This window comes from Syngnathus scovelli, chromosome 11, assembly GCF_024217435.2.
Source record: "Syngnathus scovelli strain Florida chromosome 11, RoL_Ssco_1.2, whole genome shotgun sequence".
NCBI classification, from domain to species: Eukaryota; Metazoa; Chordata; class Actinopteri; order Syngnathiformes; family Syngnathidae; genus Syngnathus; species Syngnathus scovelli.
This window is the reverse complement of record NC_090857.1, coordinates 1,185,246-1,210,841: the sequence shown is the minus strand read 5'-3', so window position 1 is coordinate 1,210,841 and position 25,596 is coordinate 1,185,246. Positions and strand designations below refer to the sequence as shown.

Below are 25,596 nucleotides of genomic sequence, written 5' to 3'. Positions count from 1 at the left end.
ATTAACATTCAGTGCATTTATTCGACAAGCTTTTAATTGTACTTTAAAGGATTTCCCTTGCATAAATATGCAATTGGCAAGAAAATATCAAACGTGTGTGTTTTTGGCATGCGAGTTCTTTGAGGATTTGATTTGGTATTTTGCAGCTCATTCACAACATGCAAGCTATCAATTTGATTTCATTTAACTACAATTAAAGACGTCTCACACTGTGTGGACGCTTCCCAGCGTCCTTGAGAGTCTTGTACTATAGATTTAAGTAAATATGGTCAAGTGGAATCGCAGGTGGAAGTAATGATTATGATTATAATGATGATACTCTGATTTGGAACATTATGCCAATACAAATATAATAACATTGCAAATACTCATCAGACTCGGATCCCCTAAATGTCCATGCACAATATACATATATAAATTGTCCTGAGACAGAATGTAACACAAGTGATTCCTAAGTGTCATTTAAAACACTTTTGAGCACCACTAAAATGTTTCTCGCTCTCTGCCTCATACTTCATAACAAAATAATTTCAAATATTTCTTGTATGATTTTTGTCAATATGGCAACATCCAACATTCATTTTTTTCACAGACATTTTTAGATACTGAAGTTGTCTCTCAGTTGATTACTAAAACCTTTTTAGCCATCTAGAAGAGTTTGAAGAGTGAGCTACATCATCAAATGAATTTGTCTGATTAATGAATACTCAAATAAGCTAATAGGTCTGCAGAATACGACGGCTGTAGGTTATTATATTTTTGGCCATGATTATTGCTGTATTGTATTTTTTTGTTCTATGCAGTAGGGTCCGATCCTACATGAATAGCCTGCAGAACCAGATTCAAATGGATGGATGGAAATTGTATTTCTTCAAAGGCTTTTTCTGTGTCTAAAATAAGATAACTTGAGTAAAGGATATCAATACCGTCCGTCTTCATGCTACAGAAGTCGAAAAATCATGGAAGAAAATGCTGTTCTACGAGTGGAAGCCATTCTTCTCAAGATTCCAGGTGCTTTTGTCCAGCGTCGTCGTGCTGCCGTATTTTTCAGCCATGGAGTTTTTCTGGGCCTTGGTGGCGTCGTCAATCATCTGCTTCTCCTCCTGCTCCGCTTTGCGATGGTAGAAGTAGTTGAAGTTAGACACAATGACAGGAACGGGCAGTGCGATGGTCAGCACCCCGGCGATAGCACACAAGGTGCCCACCATCTTGCCGCCAATGGTGATGGGGCACATGTCTCCGTAGCCCACTGTGGTCATGGTAACCACCGCCCACCAGAATCCGTCCGGGATGCTGACAAACTGCGTTTTTGGCTCGTCGACTTCAGCGAAAAAGATGGCGCTGGAGAAGAGGATGACGCCGATAAAGAGGAAGAAGATAAGCAAGCCCAGCTCTCGCATGCTCGCCTTGAGGGTCTGCCCGAGGATCTGAAGGCCCTTGGAGTGGCGGGACAGTTTGAAGATGCGAGTCACTCTCACCAAGCGGATAATCCTCAGGATGGCGAGGGACAAGTTCTGACCGGAGCTGGCGTCGTCGTCGTCGGTGGTCGCCAGCTCTGTGCCCAACGTGACAAAGTACGGAAGGATGGACACGATGTCGATGATGTTCATGATGTTGTAGAAGAAAGCGCGCTTACTGGGACACGCGGCAAAACGAACGCCGGCCTCGAAGCAGAACCAGATGACGCAAATGGTCTCGACAATAAAGAAAGGGTCTGTGAAGTAAGCTATCAAGTCTCTGGAGTCAGGTTGAGAACTCGTGCTCTTGTTAAACACATGATCTTCATGGACAATGTAAGCGCTCTCCTGCCTGAATACGGGGAGAGTCTCCAGACAAAAGATAAAGATGGAGATTGTGATGACAAATACGGAGACAAAAGCAATGGCTTTGGCCGCACTGGAGCTCTCAGGGTACTCAAACAGGAGCCAGAACTGTCTTTTGAGCTCGTTAGTCGGCAACAAGACCGCGGGCTCGTTGATGAAGCCTTCGGCTTCACGGAACTGCTCCATGGCTTCGTGGCCCAGTTGATAGAAAACGATCTCACTGGCGAAGACATCTAATGGGACATTGGCCGGCCTGCGAACCCGCCCGCCAGACTGGTAGAAGTACAGGATGCTGTCGAAGGCCGGACGGTTACGGTCAAAGAAATACTCGTTCTTCATGGCATCAAAGTGACGTATTCGTTTGGCCGGGTCGCCCAGTAAAGTCTCCGGGAACCGGTTGAGTGTGCTCAGCTGGGTCTCGAACATCAGGCCCGAAACGTTGATGACCACCCTCTGGTCTCGGTCCCCCCCGCCCGTCCTCTCAAAGAAGTCCTCGTTGTCATAGCAGTCCCTCGGCATCCTGCTGAAGACGCCGTCGGAACCCGACTCGCCGTTCACCAGAAGCTTTATATTTGACATCAGGCTGCAGCTACTGGAGGTGGCCTTGGATGGCGTGGAAGAGGACGCGCCCTCACGGCGGCCCCGGCGAGGGGATGGACGCGGGGAAGAGCGACGGGGCGATCGCTCGGGATCCGGCGCCTCCGACGTGGGCGACGTCGGGTAGCCGGAGTCGCTTGGGTCGCCCAAGTTGATGCCCACATCGTCCACATTTTCAAAGTTAACCAGAGGAACCTAGACAGTAGATGGATACTTGATTTGTCCTCTGAGTGAAACAAAGCGCTTGGGTATGTTTGAACGTCATTTAGGCTAGTTCAGTATGCCCCATCTGAAGATTTGTTTGTGTGAGCAATTCAACTTCTGAATATAGCCATGCATGGTCATGACTTATGATACGCTCTACTTTCAGTGCTTTGCCACCATTTTGTGAAATCTGCAAGAAGCTACAAGCCTCTTTTTTTGGGGGGTGGGGGTTCCTTGTTTGCGTCTGTGCTTGGCCCCAGTTTATAAATAATATTAGTGCAAACCTCCATGGCTGTTGGTTTTCTCGGGTGTCAAGACTGCAGAAGGGGGTCCAGCGTGGACCTCAGTTCTGCTGGCTGGCATGAAGGTAGCTTTAGTCCTCCTCGGTAACCTGAACGGACATGAGAGCAAAACGCAACCCAGCTGCGTTAAATGCTTTTTTGTCCGTTTTTGTTTGCATCAGCACACAACTCGCCATCTGATACCCCCCCGCCCGCCCGCCCCCGCGTTCCAACTTGAGATCATGACGGAAGTGAAACCTCGGCAGGTTTGCCCGGGAAACTGCTTACACCCAATCTATGTGTGTGTACGTGAGTGTGTGTGCTGATCCCATAGTTAATTAGGCACACCTTTGCGTGGAAGCCAATGACGTCCCGTAGAAAATGTAGCCTTAAAAATATTTCCATGGTTTTGATTCAACTTTTTAACCAACTTTATTTCTTCTTTGCTTTTAATGTGCAAAACATTTTTATAATTTAACTTTTTCTTTTCAGTGATTTTTGTGGGGCCATTTTAAAAAAAAAATGGTCTTTTCATGACTAATACAACAATATGTCTATTCAGTATAACATTGAAGTGCATTTTGCAAGCCCACGTTTATTTTTATTTTATTTGACTTTTTTTGCGCATTATTAATTCGTTGAATGCAATAGTGGTCAAAGTCCAAACATAAATCACATCTATCACTACTTCATTCAGGATGGTGAATAACAAAACAACAACTAGAAATATATAGCTGAATCGAATAAATCAACTCGATTGTTCTTATTCCCACGACTCCTCTATAGGACTTGAAGGCTGCATGCGTTCTGCATTGACCGACCGACCCTGAGTGTTCTCTATCTTGGCTCTTTTTTTTTTTTTTTTTTTTTTTGCATTGCAGCGCAACACCAAATATTCAGCAGCGTGAATTAAAACCTTAGGTAATATGGATTCTGCAATGTCAGCAAAAACAAAAACTTCCAGTGATCTCACATTGAACAATGACAACATCACCTTCAGCAGCAAACAAACAAACAAACCACAACAATCTTATCAGCTCTCACCTACCGACCCGACCCGGCAGGAATGCCCTCCACTTCTTGCTCTTCTTCTTCTTCTATCCTCCTGCCTCAGCCGCACTCCCTCTCAAGAGCGTCTCTATCAAAGCTCCCATTGGGTAATTGAACACCTGATAGGAAATGAGAGCTGCCACATGCGCGCAGATACAAAACAATGCACAGCCACACATACTCACACTGGAACAAGGTTTTAAATTCTGAAGGAGGGATGGTGGAATGAGGGCTGGATGGGATTGAGGGGGTGGGGGTGGGGGGGGTCACCTGGCTTCCCACTCCCCTCCTCCCATCAGCTTTGTGATAGGAGATTTAGCGTCTGACGTGGTGTGAAGGAATGCTCCCCCCTCCTCCCCACATTTTCTTTTGTCCTTCCCGCAGAGTAAGCATGCACACACACTAGGATGGTCCAATCCGACGTCACCTTGGAGTATTAGACTGCATTGTGCCCCCCCAAACCAATAGAGAACAATACCTGACAGAGCACCTGCAGCTGCATACATCAGTCCGATCGTCTCATGCTAGGTAAAAGCACTTCAAAGATCGATTACCTCGCTTTTATTTGTTCATATGAGTGAGAAACAACCTCAAGTGAGAGCTGTGCCACTTCTGTTTAGGGGAAACAACTCCTTTATTGACCTTGTCGAAAGTGAGTTATAGATTGGAGCAAGGAGTCTGTCAATATTTGAGCCAAATTCATTATTGGACTCCAAGGTGATTCTTTGTACCATTTTAGGGTATTATAAGTAAAAATAGTAAAGTCAAACACTTTTTATATTTGAAGGTTCAGAGTAAAACTAAAAAAACATTGAGGGCTCAAAGTAAAAATAATGTGACAATTAATTCATAATACATTTCAAATAAATGCATAGTGTGCATAGATACACCTGCACCTCGTTCTCTCTCACACACTCCCTCGCTCTCTGCCTCTCTTTCTCTCCCTCTCCTCTCTCTCTCTCCCTCGCTCTCTCGGTGAACTCACTTTCTGGTATGGTGGGCCGGTGTTGCACCGATGACTCAGGAACGGCACTATGCAACAATAGAGTGCCTCCTACAGATCAAAATTGGAGCTGATGGTGTATTTACTTCAACCCTATATTCAAATGAAAGATCTGTTTGTTCGTTCATTTTTGCACATGACTTAAAACTGCCAAGAGTGCCATTCTAGTTGTCTGTGTCTCAATTAAGAACAGACTGAATTAAGGTATTAAGGTCATGAATAAAAGATTTAATCCCAGCAATCAATTGTCCTTGAAAACGTCCCTTCAAAAGTTCCTGGTTGACGCTTTTGTCAGTGGGGTGGCCAATTTGGCAGCAGAAAGCCAGACTCTAATGTTACCCACTTTAAACCACAACGTACCGTGGTCGCGCCCCTTTCTGTCACACTGCGGTGAAGAGCGCTGAGCGCGTCAAGGTCGACTCCCCCAAAAACTAGTCTTAAGTCTTTCCACCGGAGCGTTTGCGATCCATCATATTAGGCCGTTGTCTCCAGGGTAGGAATCTCATTATGTTCACGCATGAGTGTAAACTTCACAATGTTTGTAGGATGGTTGGGGGGGGATCACATGCATGCAAGATTATTAGAGGTCATCCGTGCGCATACTCACAGTAGGAAATCACTTGGATAGCAATACGTTGGATATTTCAGTTCATGATTTTGAGATGTGTTTGTGCAATTTGCTGTGTATCGTGACTTACGCACATCTATCGTATTTGTCCTGGTTGTTAGTAATCCACTTGAGTCCATTCATGATTTGAAGACTGATTTAATTACTGGCAAAACAATAAACAAATAGTAAGAGCGTGTGTCATCTGCCTGATTGGACTCCTTTCTTTCCTCCTTCCATCATCTCCTTGCTTCACATACTATGAGATCACATAAAAGGAGTCAATGACAAAGAAATCAAACAATGACATAAACGGTGACATAGCTTGTGACTTATGTATCTTAGCTCTTGAGCTACACAGTATCGATGGAATCTTTTGCAAACTTTAACGATTGGGAGGGAAAGGATACGATTGATATTAGTCCTGTTTATCTTTTGACTGGGAGGAAACAACAAAACGAATGATACATTGTCTCTTTTCCCATTGGACAAGATATTTTCCGCGTTCTGTGACCACCAAAGTCACACGGGGTCATAACTCACAATTTATTGCAAAATGTGCCATTGATCTTAAGAGTATCACGACACAGGTCAGAGCAGTGGCACGGAGGTCACTCACAACAGCGTTAAAGACGAACGAGGTGGCAGACTCAGAGCAGAGCGGGGATAAATCGATGGCGAGTGATTTGTGTGTAAAAGTGAGCGAGGCAGTGGGAAAGGGCGAAAAGATGAGCTCCACCGCAGCGTCCTGCGGGAGCGCTGACAGAGACGTCCCCTTCCTCTGCCTGTCCTTCATCCATCAAACCCTCCCCCTGCTGCTGACGTTCGAACCTTACCTGGTAACACTCCGCCTTGATTAAGCAATTCTCTCGTCGGCATGTCAGGTAAAATGATTATTTTTTTTATATTTGTTAAATCCAATCAAGCTTCCTGACAAAATTCAGCTTCAGAAAACTGGTGAGCCGTGTTTGGTTGTGACCTGAGACCTCTCAACTGTGACAAATTGGCGTCCCAACTGAAATGGCTAAAAACCAAAAGTGGATTTCTCCTATTTAATTGATATTTCACAACATTCGCAATGCAACCTTCACCATCTCTACAACGATTTGGGCTGCATTAAACCTATGATTCTGTCGTGGATCAAGAGTGGAACGTGGAGCAGGACGACCAAGTGCAGCTTGGACCAGGGTCTGTTGAGGGAAAAGGGAAATGGAACAAGGCATTAAGGGAAACAGACGAGAACTGGCAAACCGATAACATGACAGACTGACAGACTGACCGACCGACCGACCGACCGATAGGGATGGCAAACAGAAACAGACTCGAAACAGACAGGAACCACAAGGACAGCAAACGTGACGACATCGACGACCCGACAGGGAGTGAGGGGCAGACAGGATTTATAGACACGACAGGTAACGAGAGAGAGGCAGGTGGGAATAATCACACTGATCATGGGCACACAGGAGGGGAGGGGAGGGGAGGGGCGAGCACACAGACACACGAACAAATCTATGTCAGATTCTAAAGAATGCTTTGGGGGTTGACTTCACCTTTAAAAAGACCTTGCAACCGACAAATTGTAAAATCTAATCTGACACTACTATATGTAGGAGCTCAGCACTAAATGACACTGTCGCTCTGTGATTGGACGCGCATTGATTTGTCTTCCATATGTCCCGCTTGTACCCCAGATTAGCTCTTGTCATTTGATTAGTAACTGCTGGGAAGCATCCACACGCCACTCAAACGTATACTATGAAGTTTTCTATGAGTGTGCGTGTGCTTAATCTTCTTATCTTTAGCACAACTGGACTACATTCCCACCCCAATTGCTCAAGATAATCTTTTGGAGACATCCAACAATCAGCGTTTGCTGATTTGGATTTCCACCACTGAGGAAAAGAAGTTTGAATTTGGTATGTGTACCCCACTTAAATTAGCTATTGTTGAGAACACACAATAATATTGAACACATTTTTACAACACTGCTTTTGCAAGACATTCACACACAATATACGTATGTACCACACACTATTGGAGCAATCAGCATCAACGTTATTGGATTAATTTTCAATTTATTGCAGATTATTTTGGAAATAAGGTGCACACTTGACTCCTCGGTGGCAATCAGTCACATTGTAAAGCTCTACGAGGATGAAAAGAAATGTACTTTTGAACAAGGACAGCTTCATTGAAAAGTAATTACTACATTTGGGCTCCCTCCACCAGGCCATCTAGCTTTTGCACAATGCCGGCAGACTAATAATAGCTGTGTTATTGTTATTATTAACACTTCAGAGCCTGTCATTTAACGCCCATGTGAGGGTCTTATCTGAGGAGAGCAGCTTTAAAGCCCACACAATGCACACCGTGCTAATCGCCGACGCTAATACACACACACACATACGCCTGGAAAAACATCGAACATGAGCAAACTCATGTGGTAAAAAAATAACTTAGCCTAAAAATCAAAAGTCTACACACCCCTGTTCAAATGGCAGTTTTTGGTGCTGTACAATGTGGCAACAAAAAATGTTGGTTCAATTCTGTATCTATTTTTGTCAATGTATTGATACTAAATGTTCACACATTGTATCAATTCTTATTATTTTATTTGTCTAGGCATCGTTATTCTCTCGTGTTTGGCCTTATTATGGTCACGGGTGTGCGCTAGAGTCTCGACAAGGATTTGTACCCAGAACCGAACAGTCAAGCAGGAGTGCTAACTACTTCTGTACTGTGCTGCCCCCTTTAAAACATGACCATAAAATAGGAACAACCAGTCAAATTATAAATAAGGGAAATAAAAATCGAATGGGGTCCCACCCCCTTCGGAACCAAACTGCGATAGAGCATGAAAGTCATTCTGATGAGAGCTATAAAAAGCAGTTGAAAATGTAGCCTTAACCAAAGGTGACCTCTTCAGGAGTGCGTGCGTTCTTTTCATCAATATCAAACTAACACGCTTTACACTAAAGCTGTGCGATACCTGCAATTTTGGTATCGATCAATACCAAGTGAATGCCGATGCCAGTTTGCCGATACCGATAACAAGTACTTTTAAGTTTGTGCAAATGATCCTTCTTAACATACATATAATACTTTCTGCCCTTGAAATATCTAACAATTGTACATTTTATTCAACATTAAGTATAACTGAATAAATGTACTGTACTGGATTCAGAAAAAAAGTCACTCTAAAGTTTCAACATTGAATCAATTGATTCTTTGGCATACCAGTAGAAGGAGCCCAAGTGCTACCAATGTACCAGATCGAGGGTTCACCTCGCAAAGGTATCTGGGAGACCGGCCATTTGTTATTGCTTTTGAACTCTTATCGACCCCCCAACTCCAAGCCAGCGCTCTTCATTTGGCTTTCAGATGCTGTCGTCTGAAGTGACCAGGGTCCACGACTAAGATTGCATTGCGCTCTCCGTGTTGGCATGGGGTCACAAAAGCGACGTTAGCCGTTCATTATAATGGTTGTTTTTCTCCCGCCCGTTTAACCTCAAAGGGGATTTGGAATGGGTGCTTGGCTGACCTGAACTTGCCCCGTGGGTCAACCTCGGAAGGACAATGCGGCGTGTGAACTCTTGTTCCTGAGAAATGTGGAATGAGATGAGAGAGCTTGTTTTCATGGTAATCCTTTTAAGGGCAAAAATTGTCATTGTCGTTGGTGGCACAGCACGGCTGCCTACTAGTTCAGGTTTGAGCCCATCTGGCCTTCCAGATGACGTTGACGAAAAAAAAGAAGATAATTATGGATATAATTATGAAGCTTAACAAAATAATGAAATTATTTAAATAAAATTATGTTACAGCCCTCAAACATTATGATTGTACTATATGTACGTCTGTGTTGTTTAGATTAAAAAGCTTTTTTTTTTTTTTTTTAGTTATTCAACATGGTCTTGCAGCATAATGTCACATTTTAGTATTTTTCTAGCCATAAATCAATATATGGTGGCCACAAATTAGCATCTCGTACACATATACTTTACAATGTCAGCCCACACCCAGTTTGTTTTTCTGAACATAGGAGACAGAATGATGATGTTTTTTCTAAAAATAACTTCCAAAGCTAAAACGGCAGGTAACGTTACGTACAATTTCATTCGACGTGTATTTGTAGATATGTTTGCGTTCCATCTCCATCAACTCCTTTCAAGTCTCCTTCTGTCTCCTCCTCCTCTGCTTTTTTTTCTCTCCTTCTTGAAGCAAAAGGCTAAAAATAGCACAAGCTCTGCTCACTTTCAAGCTGCAGGGAGCGAGCCAATGCACTGTGCGCTTGCTTGCTTGCTTGCTTGCTTGCTTGCTTGCTTGCTTTATGCTGAAGACACCAGGAGGTATTTGTCCTGCATGCCTCCCCACGGCTACAAAGACACAAAAGCACACCCAGAATAGCAGCAAAGGAGGCCTTTCATTGATTTGGGATAAAATTAGCCTTCCAGGGGAAAAGCAAGTTCTTGAAGTCAGTCTACCATGCAAAGAAAACACAAAACACTTGAGTTATTATCATTATTATTGGCTTCATTGTTATTGATATCAGCGTTCTCAATCATGTCGGTAGGACTTCAATGTTCTCCGATCCAGAGACGGTCCTTGTCTTGTAAAGTGCAAATCCTACTACTTGCCCAGTCCGTTGACTTCTCGCAATTATTGTCTTTGCTCTGCTGTACATCAGTCTCGTCATTTCATAGAAAGAAAAGCCGTCATCGCCATGGAAGCTTCCATACCTCTTTGGATTTACACTGCAGGGAGAAGTGCCCAATTCCAATGGAATGTTTGTTTTTGTTTTTTTGGGAGGTGGCCTGCCAACTGTGGCTATCGCTCTTTCCCCACATACCAAAACTTTAGTTTGGATATATAAGCCCGCTTTTGTCAAAACCTCCCAAATACATCGATCAAAACTTGCATTTTTATCGCCTGTTTCCAGTACTGCGTCTTTATCCGAATGGTGCCACCAAAACAAATCGGAATTGTCTCACTTGAGCCGTGCCGTGTAAATCCAGCCTTATAGAATACAAGGGGGAAGGAGAGTTGTGAACAACTGTACAATATTGTGTGAAATTCACAATCATTCTCTCTGGAGCACACACATGCATACATATTGCATATTGCTCACCTTGTTTCACTTGAATGTGTGTGTGTGTGTGCGCGCGCGAGAGAGTGTTTTCATGCAGGTCAAACAATAATCTGAAAAGTTTTCACTGAGCTATCCTACAACAGACTATTGCAATTTTCTGGGGGGGATTTGTTTTGTTTTGTTTCCGATGCAGCTGTCTGTGTGTGTTGGTGCCGATCACACTGGTTAAAACTGCACGCATCTAATCATTTCGTACGGAAAGCAATGCATAGATTTTCCCACCCTTCCTCCCTATTTTCCTACAGAATGAACGTAATGTCAATGATCGATAAAATATGCACGAAATTGATGTTGACTCCACTCAGCTGGCTGTGTTTTCAACACAAAAGTCAATGTTGTGCATTCCTGCTACGGCGGGTTTGGACAAAAATATTTACAGTGAAATGTGTCGGCATGCATAGGCAAATATGGTTTTTGTTGTTGTGCCATTTAAAAAATATCCTACTGAAATGCACCTTCTCCAATTCTCATGAGAATTTAGGAAATTACACAAAATGGGACTGAAACTAGTAGAAAAGTAACTTTTCTTTTTCTTTTAAATGGATGGGTCTTATACAATTCATCAAATCATCTGGAAATGAAAAACAAAACCAAGGCATTTGTGCTTCACCTGTTCATTCCATCTAATATAAAAAACGTTTGTTTAAAAAGTGAATACTAAAAGGAAAAACATTTTTAAAATTCTGTGCAGAAATGAATAGACTAAAGTGATTCCTCTCCAGTTGTAGTTACTCATTTCAGTGGACTTTTCCGTAGGTTTGAGGGGCCGCGTGAGAGCAGCGGACGTGGGCTGGCGCAGCGGTGGCGTGACACGTGTTGTTACTGTTGCATCAAGTCGGAAGCCTAAAAATAGACACGGCGTGGAGGCTTCATTGAAAACGCTGCATGCTACAAGCAGACAAATGTCGTCTCCCCCCCCACACACACACACACACTAGTCACCATCCAGAAGCCAAATGTCAAACCTGGGACTCAGGAGGACCAATCTATGCTACACTGCTGGTGATTGTCACCATCAGCATGGACGGACGGACGGATAGGTGGGACTGCCTGGCTGCCTTGACCAAATACACAGTTGTCATACAAGAAGCCGTAGTGACCTCTGTGTCAACAAAACCTTTCCATTTTAAACGTTAGCGTTATTTTGCGTATTTTTCTCATTTGCACCGCTACATCAAGTAACACTTAACCATGTTTTGGGCTAGCTCTGCTTCTGGGAATCACAAAAACGCGTGTACTGCAGATATGCAAGTTTGTTACGACATTTCCGAATAAATGCTATGATGCGCACTGATCGGATTATCAATCGACATGAAGCACCCCAGAATAAAACCTCGATCGGAATCTTCTTAATCGGGTAGAATATTCCAAACGTTAAGCATTTTCATTCCAATCCGGGTTTTAATGGGAATAAATATGTAGCCAATGGCAGCTATTCTTCTCTGGATGCCATCCGAAATCAAAACCGTCAATCTTTCAAGACAAGCCCAGCGTTCTCGCTAATTAATCGGCAAGTGAAACCTCTGTGGTATTAACTCGTTTTAAATATATCACCCCGAGGTATGATCGGAAATGGTGTGTGTGTGTCTTTGGCACTCACTATTAAACGTTAGCTTCATTATGGCAATAATCTGCATCACAAGTCTCTGGTGAAGTGTACTGTATATGCATTCTGTCTATATGCGTATATTTGTTTATATTTAGAAATACATTTTTTTGTCTCTAAAGTCAGTGAGCTTCTTCTTGAAGGCAAAAGTCATGCTTCTAGAGATGAAGTGGATGTCATGCAAGACTGAGAAAGACTTTTTTTTTTTTTTTACATCCATTCTTCTTAAAAGTTTCTATGCTAACGACGGCATCCTAAGCAGTTCAGTAATGTCCGCAATGTGCTTTTCACGGCAACTTGGCAAAGGCGTCGAGGTGGAAGGGTCAGGGTTTTGTGGTTGGGTGTGTTTCCTCACGGGAAAAAAAAAAAGAAAGCCGGGCATACACTGTGACATTTGAGAAAAATGTTACAGAGTTCATTTTAAGTGCTGTACAACGTGACCTTTTGAACACTTTCGGGCCAGCATACTTTTGGATTGCACATAATGGAAAGGAAATAACTTGCGGCTGCGATGACAGGGACTCGTAAAAGGCAGACGAAACTGTCGAGGCATTTTTAGCACACACAATCAACAAAAGCAACACAGGTACATTAAAGCCTGTTCTTGGTTCTTTTTCGCCACGTCAAACGGACTGCCGTAGCCCAAGACTCTTGCAAGTTGCCAATAGCACCGGGACGACTACAAATGTCCTGATTAAAAATCTTGCCTTGCTGTTTTGGAATCAGGTGAGAATGGGACTTAATTGGCAACGTATGCCCAGCTTGACTGAGGACCCACTGACCAGCTACTATGTACGTTGTTTATGTAAAAAAAGAAAAAGAGCCCGAGAAGAAACATTCAAGTTGCTCTGCGCTATAAGACCAGTTGAGCTGAATGGAGGGCAAAGCAGAGTTTGCATCGTAGTAACACGTTGCGTAAGAGCAGCGAGGCGTCAAGGCCATTCACAGTCACTCATCAGATACTGACTACTAAGGTGTCCCAGCACAGGCATACGTATGTGGTGCTGATGGCTGTCATTCATCATTGCCCAAACCATCGGTGAGAAACATATCTGGCTCATGTTTTTTGTTTTTTTTTGCTATTTATGCTGACGCCTAAATATCTCGTGTCTAAGCAAAGCAGTGCACACTGGGCGGTGAGGGATCAGGTGACTTCAGTGTGCTCTTAACTTTTCAAAAGCTATTTTTTTCCTCATTGCTTTTTTTGGGTTGGCATTGATGTGACGTTTGAGTTTTTCTTCCTTCTAAAAATCTCCATGCAAATGCAAAAAAAAAAAAGAAAATCTGGCTCGGTTTGACCGCATTAAAGGCAGGAATGAAGCGTGGCGTGAAAAGCATCTCATTCCTGAATTCTATTGCCGTTATATGATGTTTTTTCATCTCTACACGTCTGTAAGCATCTTGGTGATGTTGACGTAGTTTGTGTTGGCTAGCGTGCAGTTGGCCGTCTTGAGGTTCTCCTGGCCGAAGTCCTCGTTGCTGTTGTTGACCGCTTCCTGGATTTCCATGTAGTCCGACTTGCTGATGGTGGATCCGCTGCGACTCTTCTTTAGCTCCTCGCCCGATTCGCTCTTGGGCACGTTGACCTGGAGGTACTGCGCCTGCTCCTCTCCTTCCGTCTCCCGGTGGTAGAAGTAGTTGAAGTTGGACACGATGACGGGTACCGGCAAAGCGATGGTCAGCACGCCGGCGATGGCACACAGGGAGCCCACGATCTTGCCCCCGATGGTGGTGGGCACCATGTCGCCGTAGCCCACCGTGGTCATGGAGACCACAGCCCACCAGAAGGCGTCCGGGATGCTTTCAAATTGGGACTGCCGCTCGTCGGCCTCTGCAAAGTACACCGCGCTCGAGAAGAGAATGACGCCGATGAAGAGGAAGAAGATGAGCAGTCCCAGCTCCCTCATGCTGGCTTTGAGGGTCTGGCCCAGGATCTGAAGCCCCTTGGAGTGGCGCGAGAGCTTGAAAATTCGGAACACTCGCACCAGACGGATCACCCTGAGGATGGCCAAAGACATGGCCTGCTGTCCGGCTTGGCCGTCATCCGGACTGTCTGCCAGCTCCGTGCCCAGCGTGATGAAATATGGGATGATGGCCACGATGTCAATGATGTTCATGAGGTTGCCAAAGAAGCCCGCTTTGCTGGGGCAGGCAAAGAAGCGCACCAGAAACTCAAAGGAGAACCAGATGATGCACAGCGTTTCCAGGATGAAGAAGGGGTCGGTGAAGTAGGTCGACGTGTACCTGATGACCGTGGTGTTGGTCTCGGGGGAAAAGATCTCAGCGTGGGACTTGTGCATGTCGCCCTCGTCGTTGCGGAAGACGGGGAGGGTCTCCAGGCAGAAACTGACGATGGAGATCAAGATGACCATGACGGAGATGATGGCGATAATCCGAGCTGGGCCCGAGCTCTCCGGGTACTCGAAAAGCAGCCACACTTGTCTCTGAAACTCGTTGTCAGGGAGCGGGCGCTCCTCCTCCTTGATGAAGCCTTCGTCCTCGCGGAATATCTCGATGGCTTCGTCGCCCAGCTCGTAGAAGCGGATCTCCTCGGAGAAGATGTCCAGCGTGACGTTCACCGGCCTTCTCAACCGCCCGCCTGACTGGTAGTAGTAGAGGATGGCGTCGAAGCTGGGTCTGTTCCGGTCGAAAAAGTACTCGTTGCGCAGCGGGTCGAAGTAGCGCATCCTCTTTTTGGGGTCCCCGAGCAGCGTCTCGGGGAACTGCGACAGGGTCTTGAGCTGGGTCTCGAAGCGTAGCCCGGAGATGTTGATCACCACCCGCTCGCAGCACTCGTGATCCGCCTCCGGGTCGTAGTCCAGCGGGTGGCCCGGGTGCGCCGCCGCCTCGTCGGACGGGTCGCCCGTGGCGACCGTCATGGTGGCGGCGAGAGGCGGCTGGGAGAGGACTGCGCCTTTCGGGGGGGACTGCGCTTGTGCGTCGTTAGGGTGCGGAGAACGGTCCGGGCGTCTCTCAGGGCGGGACTGCGTGTGGCACAAGTAGGTCAGGTAAACTTGAGACAATCAACACTCGATACTTCCTCAACGTGCACCTTTATAAAAGAAGTTCCCCGAGTGCAATTAATACGACGGCGGGCTGTGCCTTGCCTTGCCTTGCCTTGCCTTGCCTTGCCTTGCCTTGCATGTCAATTGCTTCAATGCAGGCACAGTCGCTGCATTGAAGCACCTCGTAAACTAGGACGCCCCATCTGCTGCATTGGACAATTTCAAAGTAAAACCACCAGCGTCTGCTTTTTCTTTTTTTTCTTTTTTCACCCTGTCTTCTTCTCACGACGAAGCCATGCATGAACATCACAATGCGACCAGCACCAGGAGCCTCGCATGCAGCATCCTGCTGACAACATCACTGCAGTCAAACACACACACACGCACACACACACACAGAAAAGGTACCGGCTGCTTCTCATTCAGGTTGCGCTAAAGAGCAAATAAATGACTTTTTTTTTTTTTAAAGGGGAGCTGCAGAGCTGTGTTTGAAATATTCAAAAACACACGTGAATAATTGAAGAGCAGAAGGAAACAGCAGCCAAGGCAAGAAGAAAAATGTATTCTCTTCACTCCATGTGTGACGAGTGGGAGGACAAACACTATTATTTTTAAAGAGAGCCTGGCGTTCACTGAAAAATGCACGGCAAAATAATGTCAATATTCATGCATGATACATACCTGCAGACATCGTAGTGGACTCTCCTGCGGATGCTACTGTTTGTTAGCTCTCCTGTCGTGGAATCAAAAAGGCTTTTAATCAGATAATCATCATCATCATAGTGCACCTCCACTGCAGAAGAGCTGGTGATAACCTCATGTTGACTGCTTCTGCTTCTGCTCCTGCTGCCGCCACTGCTGCTGCTGCTGCTGTTGCTGTTGCTGCATCCTTGCCGTGTGCACTGGCCGAAGGCGACGGTGCGCGGGCGGGTGTGTCCTCGCATCCCCCTCCTCCTCCTCCTCTTCCTCCTCCTCCTCCTCTTCTTCCTCAACGACTCTTGATGATGGCTGATGATGGGTTAAGAAATTAAATTGATGGACTGGGGGAAGAAGTAAGCTGAGGACCAAAAAAAAAAATAATCAATACAAATGGTGAGCAAAAGGTAAACAATGACAACCAAAAGGAAGAGTAAGAAAGACTGCAGTAGATTTTTATATATATATATATATGCATAGGTATATATGTATATACTATACATACCCAGGTATATATAGTGTGTGTGTATATGTATCTATCCGTGTAATTGGAGCTTCCCTGGCAACATTGTATCCATTAATAATAGATCAAAACGTGACAAAAATAGAGCTGAAGCTATTTTAAGCAGTCAGAGCAGCATGGATCAAGCACACGGTACGGTACGCTCAACATTCAGAAAAACAGCGACGGAAGCGTCGTGCCCGAACTTGACTTTAGGAGAAAGGTCAGCGGGATATTCCTGCCACATATGAGAAGGGGCATATGGGGTGTTGTGTTGTTGCTTGATTTGTGAGTCTTTGCCAAGGTTAATGCTGGCAGACTCCATCAAGACTGCGACCCACGCTGATTCCTCTCACTGTCTCTATAATGGCTTTTCCAGGTTAGCCGGCAGCCATTATTTATGAGCCAAGGGTGCGCTGGCGTTGGCTTCTGTCCGGGCCCAGCTCACTTTACGTTAGCCGGCCGTCTTTAATTAAATGTGAAGGCTCTCGCACCGCTCTTCTTCATGCTTTGCCAACGCCCATCACAGCTGACGACGGCTGTCCTGAAACATGGCGAAGCTTGTGATATGTCACGGAATCACGCATTGGCAAAATAGGACCCACGTAAGGCCCACTCCATTCTTTAATCCGGAGCACAATCGGAATTTTTTTTAAATGGCCCTTGTTGGAATTTGGGTTTAGCTCGGCATGTTTCAAGTTTTGGCTTAGTTCACCTGAATGTGCCTTCCGCGTAAACATCGAATCATGCAGATTCAGGCTGGGAACTCTGATTGATTTATTAATGAATTAATTGGGTTATTTCCGTCAAAACTTTTTATCTACAGAGTGAAGAGGATAAAGATTAAAATGTTCAGTCTTTTGATGTTGTGCTTCTCGACACACAGGCAACCTGGTGCGCATAATCCTTATCTGGGAATTATTCTCATACTAAAACCGTCTTATCCTCATCCAGCGTGTTGTTCTCCCACCTCCGCTGTAGGCATCTTACATCCCTCAATGGCAATACGTTTCACATCCTCTCCACAGTGTTTTTGGATGAGACTTTTTTTTCGGTACATATGAAAAGATGAAGAGAAAGGTGGGGGTAGGGGAGAAGTAGGGATGAGAGGCCAATGGCTTATCAGATGGGCGCCCAGCAGGGTCAGACAAGAACACCTGTCCACTCTGCATTTGGGCTTTGTATTGCAAAATGTACCACGTACAGTTAATACAACGTACTATGGAGGTGCCTACACACACAGGAGGCGCTATAATGTAGACATGTCATTCAAAGGAAAGCTGTAAGTTATTTTGGGGTGTACTGGGGGTTATAATTAAGCATGTGAATTCTGCCCAGCAACAAACTAATGCCAAATATGCGGCAAGAGGAAGAGAACTTTTAATTAATAGGGATTTGTCACGTTCGGGGGTGGAGTATGGAGCAGGACGACCAAGTGCAGCTTGGACCAGCTTGGTTTATTGAGGGAAAAGGGAAGTGGAACGAGGCATTGACGGAAACAGGCGAGAACTGGCAAACTAATAACATGACAGACTGACCGACAGGGATGGCAAACAGAAACAGACTCGAACCAGACAGGAACCACAAGGACGGCAAACGTGACGACATTGACGATCCGACAGGAAGTGAGGGGCAGACAGGACTTATAGACACGACAGGTAACGAGAGAGAGGCAGGTGGGAATAATCACACTGATCATGGGCACACAGGAGGGGAAGGGAGGGGAGGGGCGAGCACACAGACACACGAACAAAACGATGACACGATCGGGGACGAGTCGTGACAGGGATTAGGAATCTTCGATACCACTTTTTTCCCCGACCAATACCAATATGAGTACTGAACTCTCCATACCGAAACCAAATATCAATACAACTAGTACTTTCGATACATAAAATTTCCCCAAACAACAATGTCAGGTACTGTATATCTCTCAATATATTCTTGCCCCTTAAAATTGCATGAAATTATAATTTTCACGCAGGTGTTTGTTTGTGCCTTGCATTGGCATGGTCAGTACCATGGACAGCGCATCTCCCCTCTTGTCCCGTCCCGTCAGGCAGGCAGGCAGCATTACAATGATTGGCCATTTCCACACCTGCTCCCAGCTCCTTTTCTGCTCTATATAAACCCGGCACACCCAACCCTTCCCTTTCACATTGTTGTCCCTTCTTGTCTGTTGCCTGCCTTCCCCGAAGTGACACACGATGCCGAAGTCGACCCCTGTATGACTTCTGCCCGGCCTGACCCTTTGCCCGTTGTTGGACTATGGCTTTTGCCTACGCTTTACCTACTTTGTTCTCTGCCTAGGTACGACCTTCTGCACAATCCTGCATCGCCCTTGCCAGCTTCGCTGACGCATCCGCTCCAGCACCAGTGATCCACTTCCCCCCTTTCCCTCCATCACAATAAACGACAGTACAGTGACGCATTTGGCTGTCCTGTCTGTCCTGTGACAGTTTCAAATAACATTCCGGAATAGCTGTTATTTAACGAGAGATTTGGCTGCACGATGCAATCAATCATGATTGATTCACTACAAAAAAAGTAATTAGGATGCACTAATTGCAAAAATAGGGAGTGAAAGATGGAGAACATTTGAGTTCATTTTCGGAGCCCGTGCTGTGCTGAACAGCCTGGAAGGACAAAATATTACTATTCAGAAAATGCATTTTGAAATGAGCATGACTCAGGAGGCCAGTGACTCAGTGTCACTTGAAGAAGGGATCCCCTTATGTTCCCTGAGTCAATGTGTGTGTGTACTCTGAAATTCAAGTCAAGGTAAGTGTTTCCTTTGGGAACACTGCGTTATATTACAGCAAGATCATATTTGAAATAAGACTCCCGTCCATGTGACAGCAAGGAAGGATTCAATATGACGCTGGTGGAGGTTGAATATTGAAGAACCATGATTTAGCATTTTAAAAAAACAATCAGGAAGAGAAAGTGCTGCAGTGTGTGCTGCATGCAGCAGAGATGTCCTCTACATTGTGGGACATGAGGGATTTACAGCCACTGAGTCACTGTGATGATGCAGTACCTGACTTTTTGCTTGGAGATAAATATTCTTTAAAGCTTCAATTTACAGCGCTAGCTCAAAATGATCATGTCCTAAATGATCAGACACCACTGAAAAGAATGCCAAAGCCATTAATCCCATCCAACCCTTATGTGCCTTCTGATGTGCCCACTTGAAAAGTGTCCACCCACCAACCAACATGATGTAAAAGTCGCACTTTCACTCTGCTCAAATATAGCCAGGCACCCAGGGCCACACTTGAACTTCACTAGAAGCTCATTCGTAACAAACCCAAGGAAGTAAAAGCGGCGTGTTCAATTGGAGCAATTATTCACAGCTCTTAGCGTTTTGTCCTTCCTCTTCTGCCCGTGATATTTCCTGAACATGCCCTAAAACGATGACTCGGGAAGCGGGGTTGAGCCCATTCACAAGTCCGTCCATCTGCTCTGTGGAGTGTGCATATTTGCACACTCCGGGGGCCATTCATAAAGTTCAGTGGTCTTTACGGAGACGTGGGCTCCGGGCCTCCGCTCAGACAAAAGCAAGTCCTGCTTGAGAGCATGTGAGAGAGCCAGGTCATACATACGACACTTACATGGCTCAGGTAATGGAAGGAAGGCAAAATGTGAGGATCCAAACTACAACGGCGCGGCTGATTTTTGTCCGCCCTGCATTTTTCTCCCCATTATGTGGATTTTTATATTTGCCATGATATTCTACTCTCCACTCAGCAGAGGCACGTCTCACATGAGTGAGTGTTCCAAAAACGGCCACCGTGCTTTGGAGGAAAAGATGATGAAATGCTGTCCATTGAAGGGCACATGAAGGGAACAAAATGTTTGTACTGACTCCACCAAAAGTGCAGCACCTGCCCAGACAGAACATGTTTTATGCAGCCAAAGATGACCAGTCGGCAAAAAGAGAGCGATCGTGTGTGTGCGTGTGTGTGTGGGTATAAGATGTAAAAGTCAGCACTTTCTTTAAATACTGTCAGCAATTTCTTTAAATACTGTTAACCTGCTTCAAAATGGCATCAGAGCAGATGTGATGCATATGTTTTTCTCCTATGACATGATCAGCCATGCTGGATGAAGGTCCAGAGCCATTTTCAAGCAACAGCCTAAGTCTTTCATTTTCAGTATGGACGCAGAAGGGTGAAAGATACGTTGGCTAATTTAAAGGGGATATTAACATTCTATACACCACTTGCGCTTTTATATCGTTTTTTTTCCGCCTCTCTTTTCAAGCCCGCAATTGGGACCGTTAATAATAGGCACTGGTCAAGCAAATAAAAGATGAATTGTAATACCTCAGCTGACCCACTAGATGTAAGTGTTGAGTTGAGAAAAGTTGAAAGAAAGGTTGTAAACATCCTAAATAAGGAAGTGAATGCATCATTTAAGCATGTGTTTTTTTGTGGGACTAAATAGAAAACGATTGTTTGTTTTTCACCTAGACACAGTTCTCTGGATGGTATGTTTGGCACACCTTTAACTACTCCAATATAATGAATTCACAAGCAATAAATAAATAAAATTGTAAACATTCTAAACCGTAAAGTGAAGAGATAAGTAGAGCACGTAGTGTTTTCTGTAGCATAATGGCCTCGCTGGGATGCAAAGGAAGGGAAGTCCCCATGACACAATGGCGGGGGAAACATCAGAGGATGTTGCCTGGGGAACCGGCGTTGTCATGGAGACTGCATCAGGAAGAGCTAGGCGAGATTTGTGGGAAAGGATTTCCTCTTGGCCACCTAACCCAAAATTCACCTCTACATTGTTGTCATTGACAAAACTTGCAACAATTGAGTCAATGAGTGAAACCTAACAATTTCCGTTTTATTTACAATGGACTACATATAGGCAACTGTGAATTGAAATCATTAGAAAAAAGACTCAAATTAAAATCACCACATTGCATGAATGCATACCTGATTTATAATCTCCACAAGTCTATAAACAATTCTACGCACTTGACAATACCATATTTCAAGCTTGACTCATTGAGTTAGATGTATATAGTAGACACCATTCAATATATAAAGCTGGGACACATAAACTGATAATCGAGACAAATCGGAGTTTTTCTCAACCTTGCAATCAGTTGGATGTCTAAAAATGATCCTGAGTGATTATCCTGTGGTGCGGGGTTTTTTCCTCCGTCATCTACTGACAACTGTTTACATTTGATTACATTTCAATATTTTACTTATATGTGGGCTCTTTAATTAAAAAACACGATGTTCAAAATACCTCGGTTAAAATGATCCAGTACCAAGATTCTGCTTTTATAAATGTAACCATTTTTTTCGTTGACGTCCAACCATTCACGTTTAATTTCACACTAAATCTTGCAATAGCCATCGAACGCCACTAGATGACCGTATCGTTCTGCAAAATGCCTCCCTGCTTCATCTCCATTTTCAGGTTGTCAACGTGAGCAGAGCATTATTATTATTATTATTGTTTTTCTATTATTATCAGACTGTGAGGGTGTGTCTAATCAAATGACCTGTGAATGTACATATTAATGACCCCACCCCCACCCCACGCACGCACACAGACACACAAACACGCACACACCACTTGATATGTAGGCACCATGAAGGAAATATATAAGTATACATTAAACAAGCCACTCATATGCATTTTCTCAATAAAATAAATACTATAAACTGTAGCTTAGGGCGAACAATACTATTCTTTAAACAACCTGCTCACGTGAAGCTAAGAAAATTCAGCTTTTGAGTGAAATTTGAGGGTGAATCTTTATGCTGGTAGATACTTTCCAATGCACTTGTTGAACGCTTGAGCATTTCTGTAGGCTGCTTTTTGCACAACTGTCGGTTTTCTAATAAGAATGAACAGTTGGATATATGCATTCGGAACTTTACAGGTCAAAGTAAGTACACCTGGAAAGGCTGCAGTGCATTTTAGGTTCCTTTCAAAATTTCACCCACTTTTTATGAGGATTTTCGGTGAGGAATGACTGAATAAATAACAAAGTGACATTTGCTGTCCATAGATATGAGCAATAAAAACACAATAACAAATGACAATTCCAAAAGAAGTCACGATGTCACTGTTTTTCCACTTCAGACGTCGGTAAACATCTTGGTGATATTCACGCACTTGCGGCTGTTGAAATGAGGCCGTGTTTCGCCCTCGTCCACCACGCCGACGTAGTCTCCCTTTCCGAGGGTGGTGGAAGAGGCGCACGACCCCCGCGGCTGGAGGACCTCTGCGCCGGGCAGGAGCTCGCAGCTGGCAGTCTGGGTGCACGGCGGCGGTGGCGGCGGCGGCGGCTCGTCGGCGTCCGTCTCGCGGTGGTAAAAGTAGTTGAAGTTGGACACGATGACGGGCACGGGTAACGCGATGGTCAGCACGCCGGCGATGGCGCACAGTGAGCCCACAATCTTGCCACCGATGGTCACCGGATGCATGTCGCCGTAGCCCACCGTGGTCATGGTGACCACCGCCCACCAGAAGGCGTCCGGAATGCTACTGAAGCTCGACGTGGGGTCGTCCGCCTCGGCGAAGTAAACGGCGCTGGAGAAGAGGATGACTCCGATGAAGAGGAAGAAGATGAGCAAGCCCAGCTCTCTCATGCTGGCCTTAAGGGTCTGCCCCAGGATCTGGAGCCCCTTGGAGTGCCTCGAGAGTTTGAAAATTCGGAAGACCCTTACCAGGCGGATGACGCGGAGGATGGCGAGGGACATGGCCTGCTGGCCCCCGTTGTTTTCCGTTTCGGCCAGCTCGGTGCCCAGCGTGATAAAGTAAGGGATGATGGCCACCACGTCGATGACGTTCATGATGTTCCTGGAGAAGGAAGTCTTGCTGGGGCACGAGAAGAACCGCACGAGGAGTTCGAAGGAGAACCAGATGATGCACAGGGTCTCGATGACGAAAAAGGGATCGGTGAAGGGACTCGGTGCGTCGCTATTCGTGCTGGAGTTGCGGGAGAGCTGCGCGGATTGGTCTCGCTCGTCACGGAACTCCGGCAGAGTTTCCATGCAGAAAATGACGATGGAGATTAGGATGACGAGAACAGACACGATAGCGATGCCCCGCGCCGGACCGGAGCTCTCCGGGTACTCGAACAGCAGCCATATCTGCTTCTGAAAGTCGCTCTTGGGCAGGACGCGCTCCTCCTCCGCGATGAAGCCTTCATCCTCACGGAACTTTTCCATCGCGTCCTCGCCGAGCTGGTAGAAGCGAATTTCCTCGGAGAAGATGTCAATTGGCACGTTGACGGGTCTCCGTATGCGCCCACCGGACTGGTAGTAATAGAGGATGGCGTCGAAGCTGGGTCTGTTTCGGTCGAAGAAGTACTCATTCCGGAGTGGGTCAAAGTAGCGCATCCTTTTGCGGGGGTCGCCCAGCAGCGTATCCGGAAACTGGTTGAAAGTTTTCAGCTGGGTCTCGAAGCGCAAACCGGAGATGTTGATGACGACGCGCTCGCAGCAGCCCAGCTCGTACTGGCCAAAGTGCTGGAGGTTTTGGCTCTGATCCGGCATGTTCTCCACAGTCATGGCGTCGTCGTCATGAGTGAGCCGCTGCAGGCGCCCGGAGGAGGACGCGGGTGACGGGATCACACCCGAGTCCCGGCGGTCCATGCGGGTGGCCCGCAGGGAGGAAGGGAGGAGGGGCGGAATGGTGGGACGCGGCACGCCTCTCCCACAGAGCCCGGAGAGCTGAGGTCGCGCCACCCACCAAACCACCGTCAGTCATCACCGCGCGCGCGGGTCCACGCAAGTGACGCGCTGGGCTCGCTTCAGCACGCAGGATCCCCTCCAGGCTCCACTCCCCCCACTCCAACATAAACGCGTTGACACCCGCTAACCGTGCGCACGTCTCTCTCTCTCTCTCTCTCTTTCTCTCTTGCTCCTGCTCTCGCTCTCTCTTTCTCCCTCTCTCTGTTTTTCTGTTTTTTCCCTCACTCACTCATACACACATATCCACGCGGAGAAATTAACTCGACACGCTGAATGACAAGGTGCGCACAAACGAGGAGCAGCACAATGAAATGCAACTGCAGCATTAAACCATGAAGACAAACTTTTTAATTCTTTACATTCTATTTAATTGTTAATGTTCCGTGTTTTTATCGAGTGCAATTATAGAGGGCTATTTTTCATTATTAAAACACGCACGCAGGGACACGCGCACCAACGCACGCACGACCGCCCGCTCCTCATCACATTCATATTCTGCACAGAACAAATGAAAGGCATCGGTAGTCTGTAACTGTTGTCCAAATGATAAAACTGCGTTCAAACATGCCCAACTTTGTGCAAAACCTTTTTTTGTACAAAACATGAAAACAACCCAACAAATTGGGTTGGGGTGATGCTATTGTAGCATGCAAGTGTACTTCCAGTGAGTCCCCGGCCTGGCAGAAATTGGTATTGATAGTGGCTGTCAGGGTGGCCTAAAGCAGATGGATGGATGTAAACAACACAATGGCTTCTTGCTTGTAATGATGTCGCCTCAACTGAGGCGCTGTCGTTGCTCTCCGAGGTGCTGAACAGCAGCCCGACCTCGCTTGTCAACGTTGTCGCACGCACGCGCACACAGAAACAAAGACACGGGCTAAGATTAGTCACTGTGCATAAACATCTCCCCCACCCAGCACATGCAGCTAATCAGCATTTTCCATTTTCCTCCAAACAAAATCAACATGAAGAAGCGTCCCGCGTGTGCGCCTTTGTCAGCGCGTCGTTTCAAGCTTCATCAAAAGCGGATGACATTGTGTGTGGTGAGCAACACGTGTGCGAGGGGAGGGGAGGGGAGGGGAGGGCAGGGGAGGGGAGGGCAGGCCCAGTGAGAGTGAATGGGGCCGCTCGCTCTGTAATTAATCCAAATGGAATTCAGACCCGTCTTTTGTGCGGGGCTCATTCTCAATGAGACGCATTAAAAACCTGGAGAGAGAAAGAGAGAAAGAAAGAAAGAAAGCAGAAGCTGAGCTTATCCAAATATGGTAACGCACTCAACATGAAGAAAATCCTCTTAAAGGGATACCACTGATCTACCAAAAACCTATTGACCTCTTTTG

General features: G+C 45.8%; 3 protein-coding genes across 6 annotated transcripts; all 3 read right to left on the bottom strand.

The window, feature by feature from the left end:
- Window positions 1-763: 763 nt before the first annotated feature.
- On the bottom strand, window positions 764-4,179 carry LOC125977632 (potassium voltage-gated channel subfamily A member 10). Its single transcript, XM_049734415.2, has 3 exons — window positions 3,950-4,179; window positions 2,909-3,015; window positions 764-2,615 (listed from the first exon to the last, which is right to left on the bottom strand). The coding sequence occupies exons 2-3, from the start codon at window positions 2,912-2,914 to the stop codon at window positions 978-980; spliced, it is 1,644 nt and encodes a 547-aa protein (XP_049590372.1). The 5' UTR covers window positions 2,915-3,015; window positions 3,950-4,179; the 3' UTR covers window positions 764-977.
- An 8,912-nt stretch (window positions 4,180-13,091) lies between these two features.
- Window positions 13,092-16,292, bottom strand: LOC125977371 (potassium voltage-gated channel subfamily A member 2). 4 transcript variants are annotated; one of them, XM_049733790.2, is made up of 3 exons: window positions 16,141-16,292; window positions 16,007-16,058; window positions 13,092-15,686 (listed from the first exon to the last, which is right to left on the bottom strand). In XM_049733790.2, exon 3 carries the CDS (start codon window positions 15,197-15,199, stop codon window positions 13,703-13,705), a length of 1,497 nt encoding a protein of 498 aa, XP_049589747.1. In that variant the 5' UTR covers window positions 15,200-15,686; window positions 16,007-16,058; window positions 16,141-16,292; the 3' UTR covers window positions 13,092-13,702. The 4 variants fall into 4 exon arrangements, with proteins under 4 accessions (XP_049589747.1, XP_049589743.1, XP_049589745.1 ...); XM_049733786.2 differs by having other exon boundaries at window positions 13,092-15,304; XM_049733788.2 differs by having other exon boundaries at window positions 13,092-16,058.
- A 5,067-nt stretch (window positions 16,293-21,359) lies between these two features.
- LOC125977399 (potassium voltage-gated channel subfamily A member 3) lies at window positions 21,360-24,382 on the bottom strand. Its single transcript, XM_049733841.2, has one exon. The coding sequence runs from the start codon at window positions 24,155-24,157 to the stop codon at window positions 22,637-22,639; it is 1,521 nt and encodes a 506-aa protein (XP_049589798.1). The 5' UTR covers window positions 24,158-24,382; the 3' UTR covers window positions 21,360-22,636.
- Window positions 24,383-25,596: the final 1,214 nt, after the last annotated feature.

Coding starts and splice junctions, on each gene's coding strand:
- LOC125977371 (XM_049733788.2), bottom strand. CDS start 15,199: ATGACGGTCGCCACGGGCGACCCGTCCGACGAGGCGGCGGCGCACCCG.
- LOC125977399 (XM_049733841.2), bottom strand. CDS start 24,157: ATGGACCGCCGGGACTCGGGTGTGATCCCGTCACCCGCGTCCTCCTCC.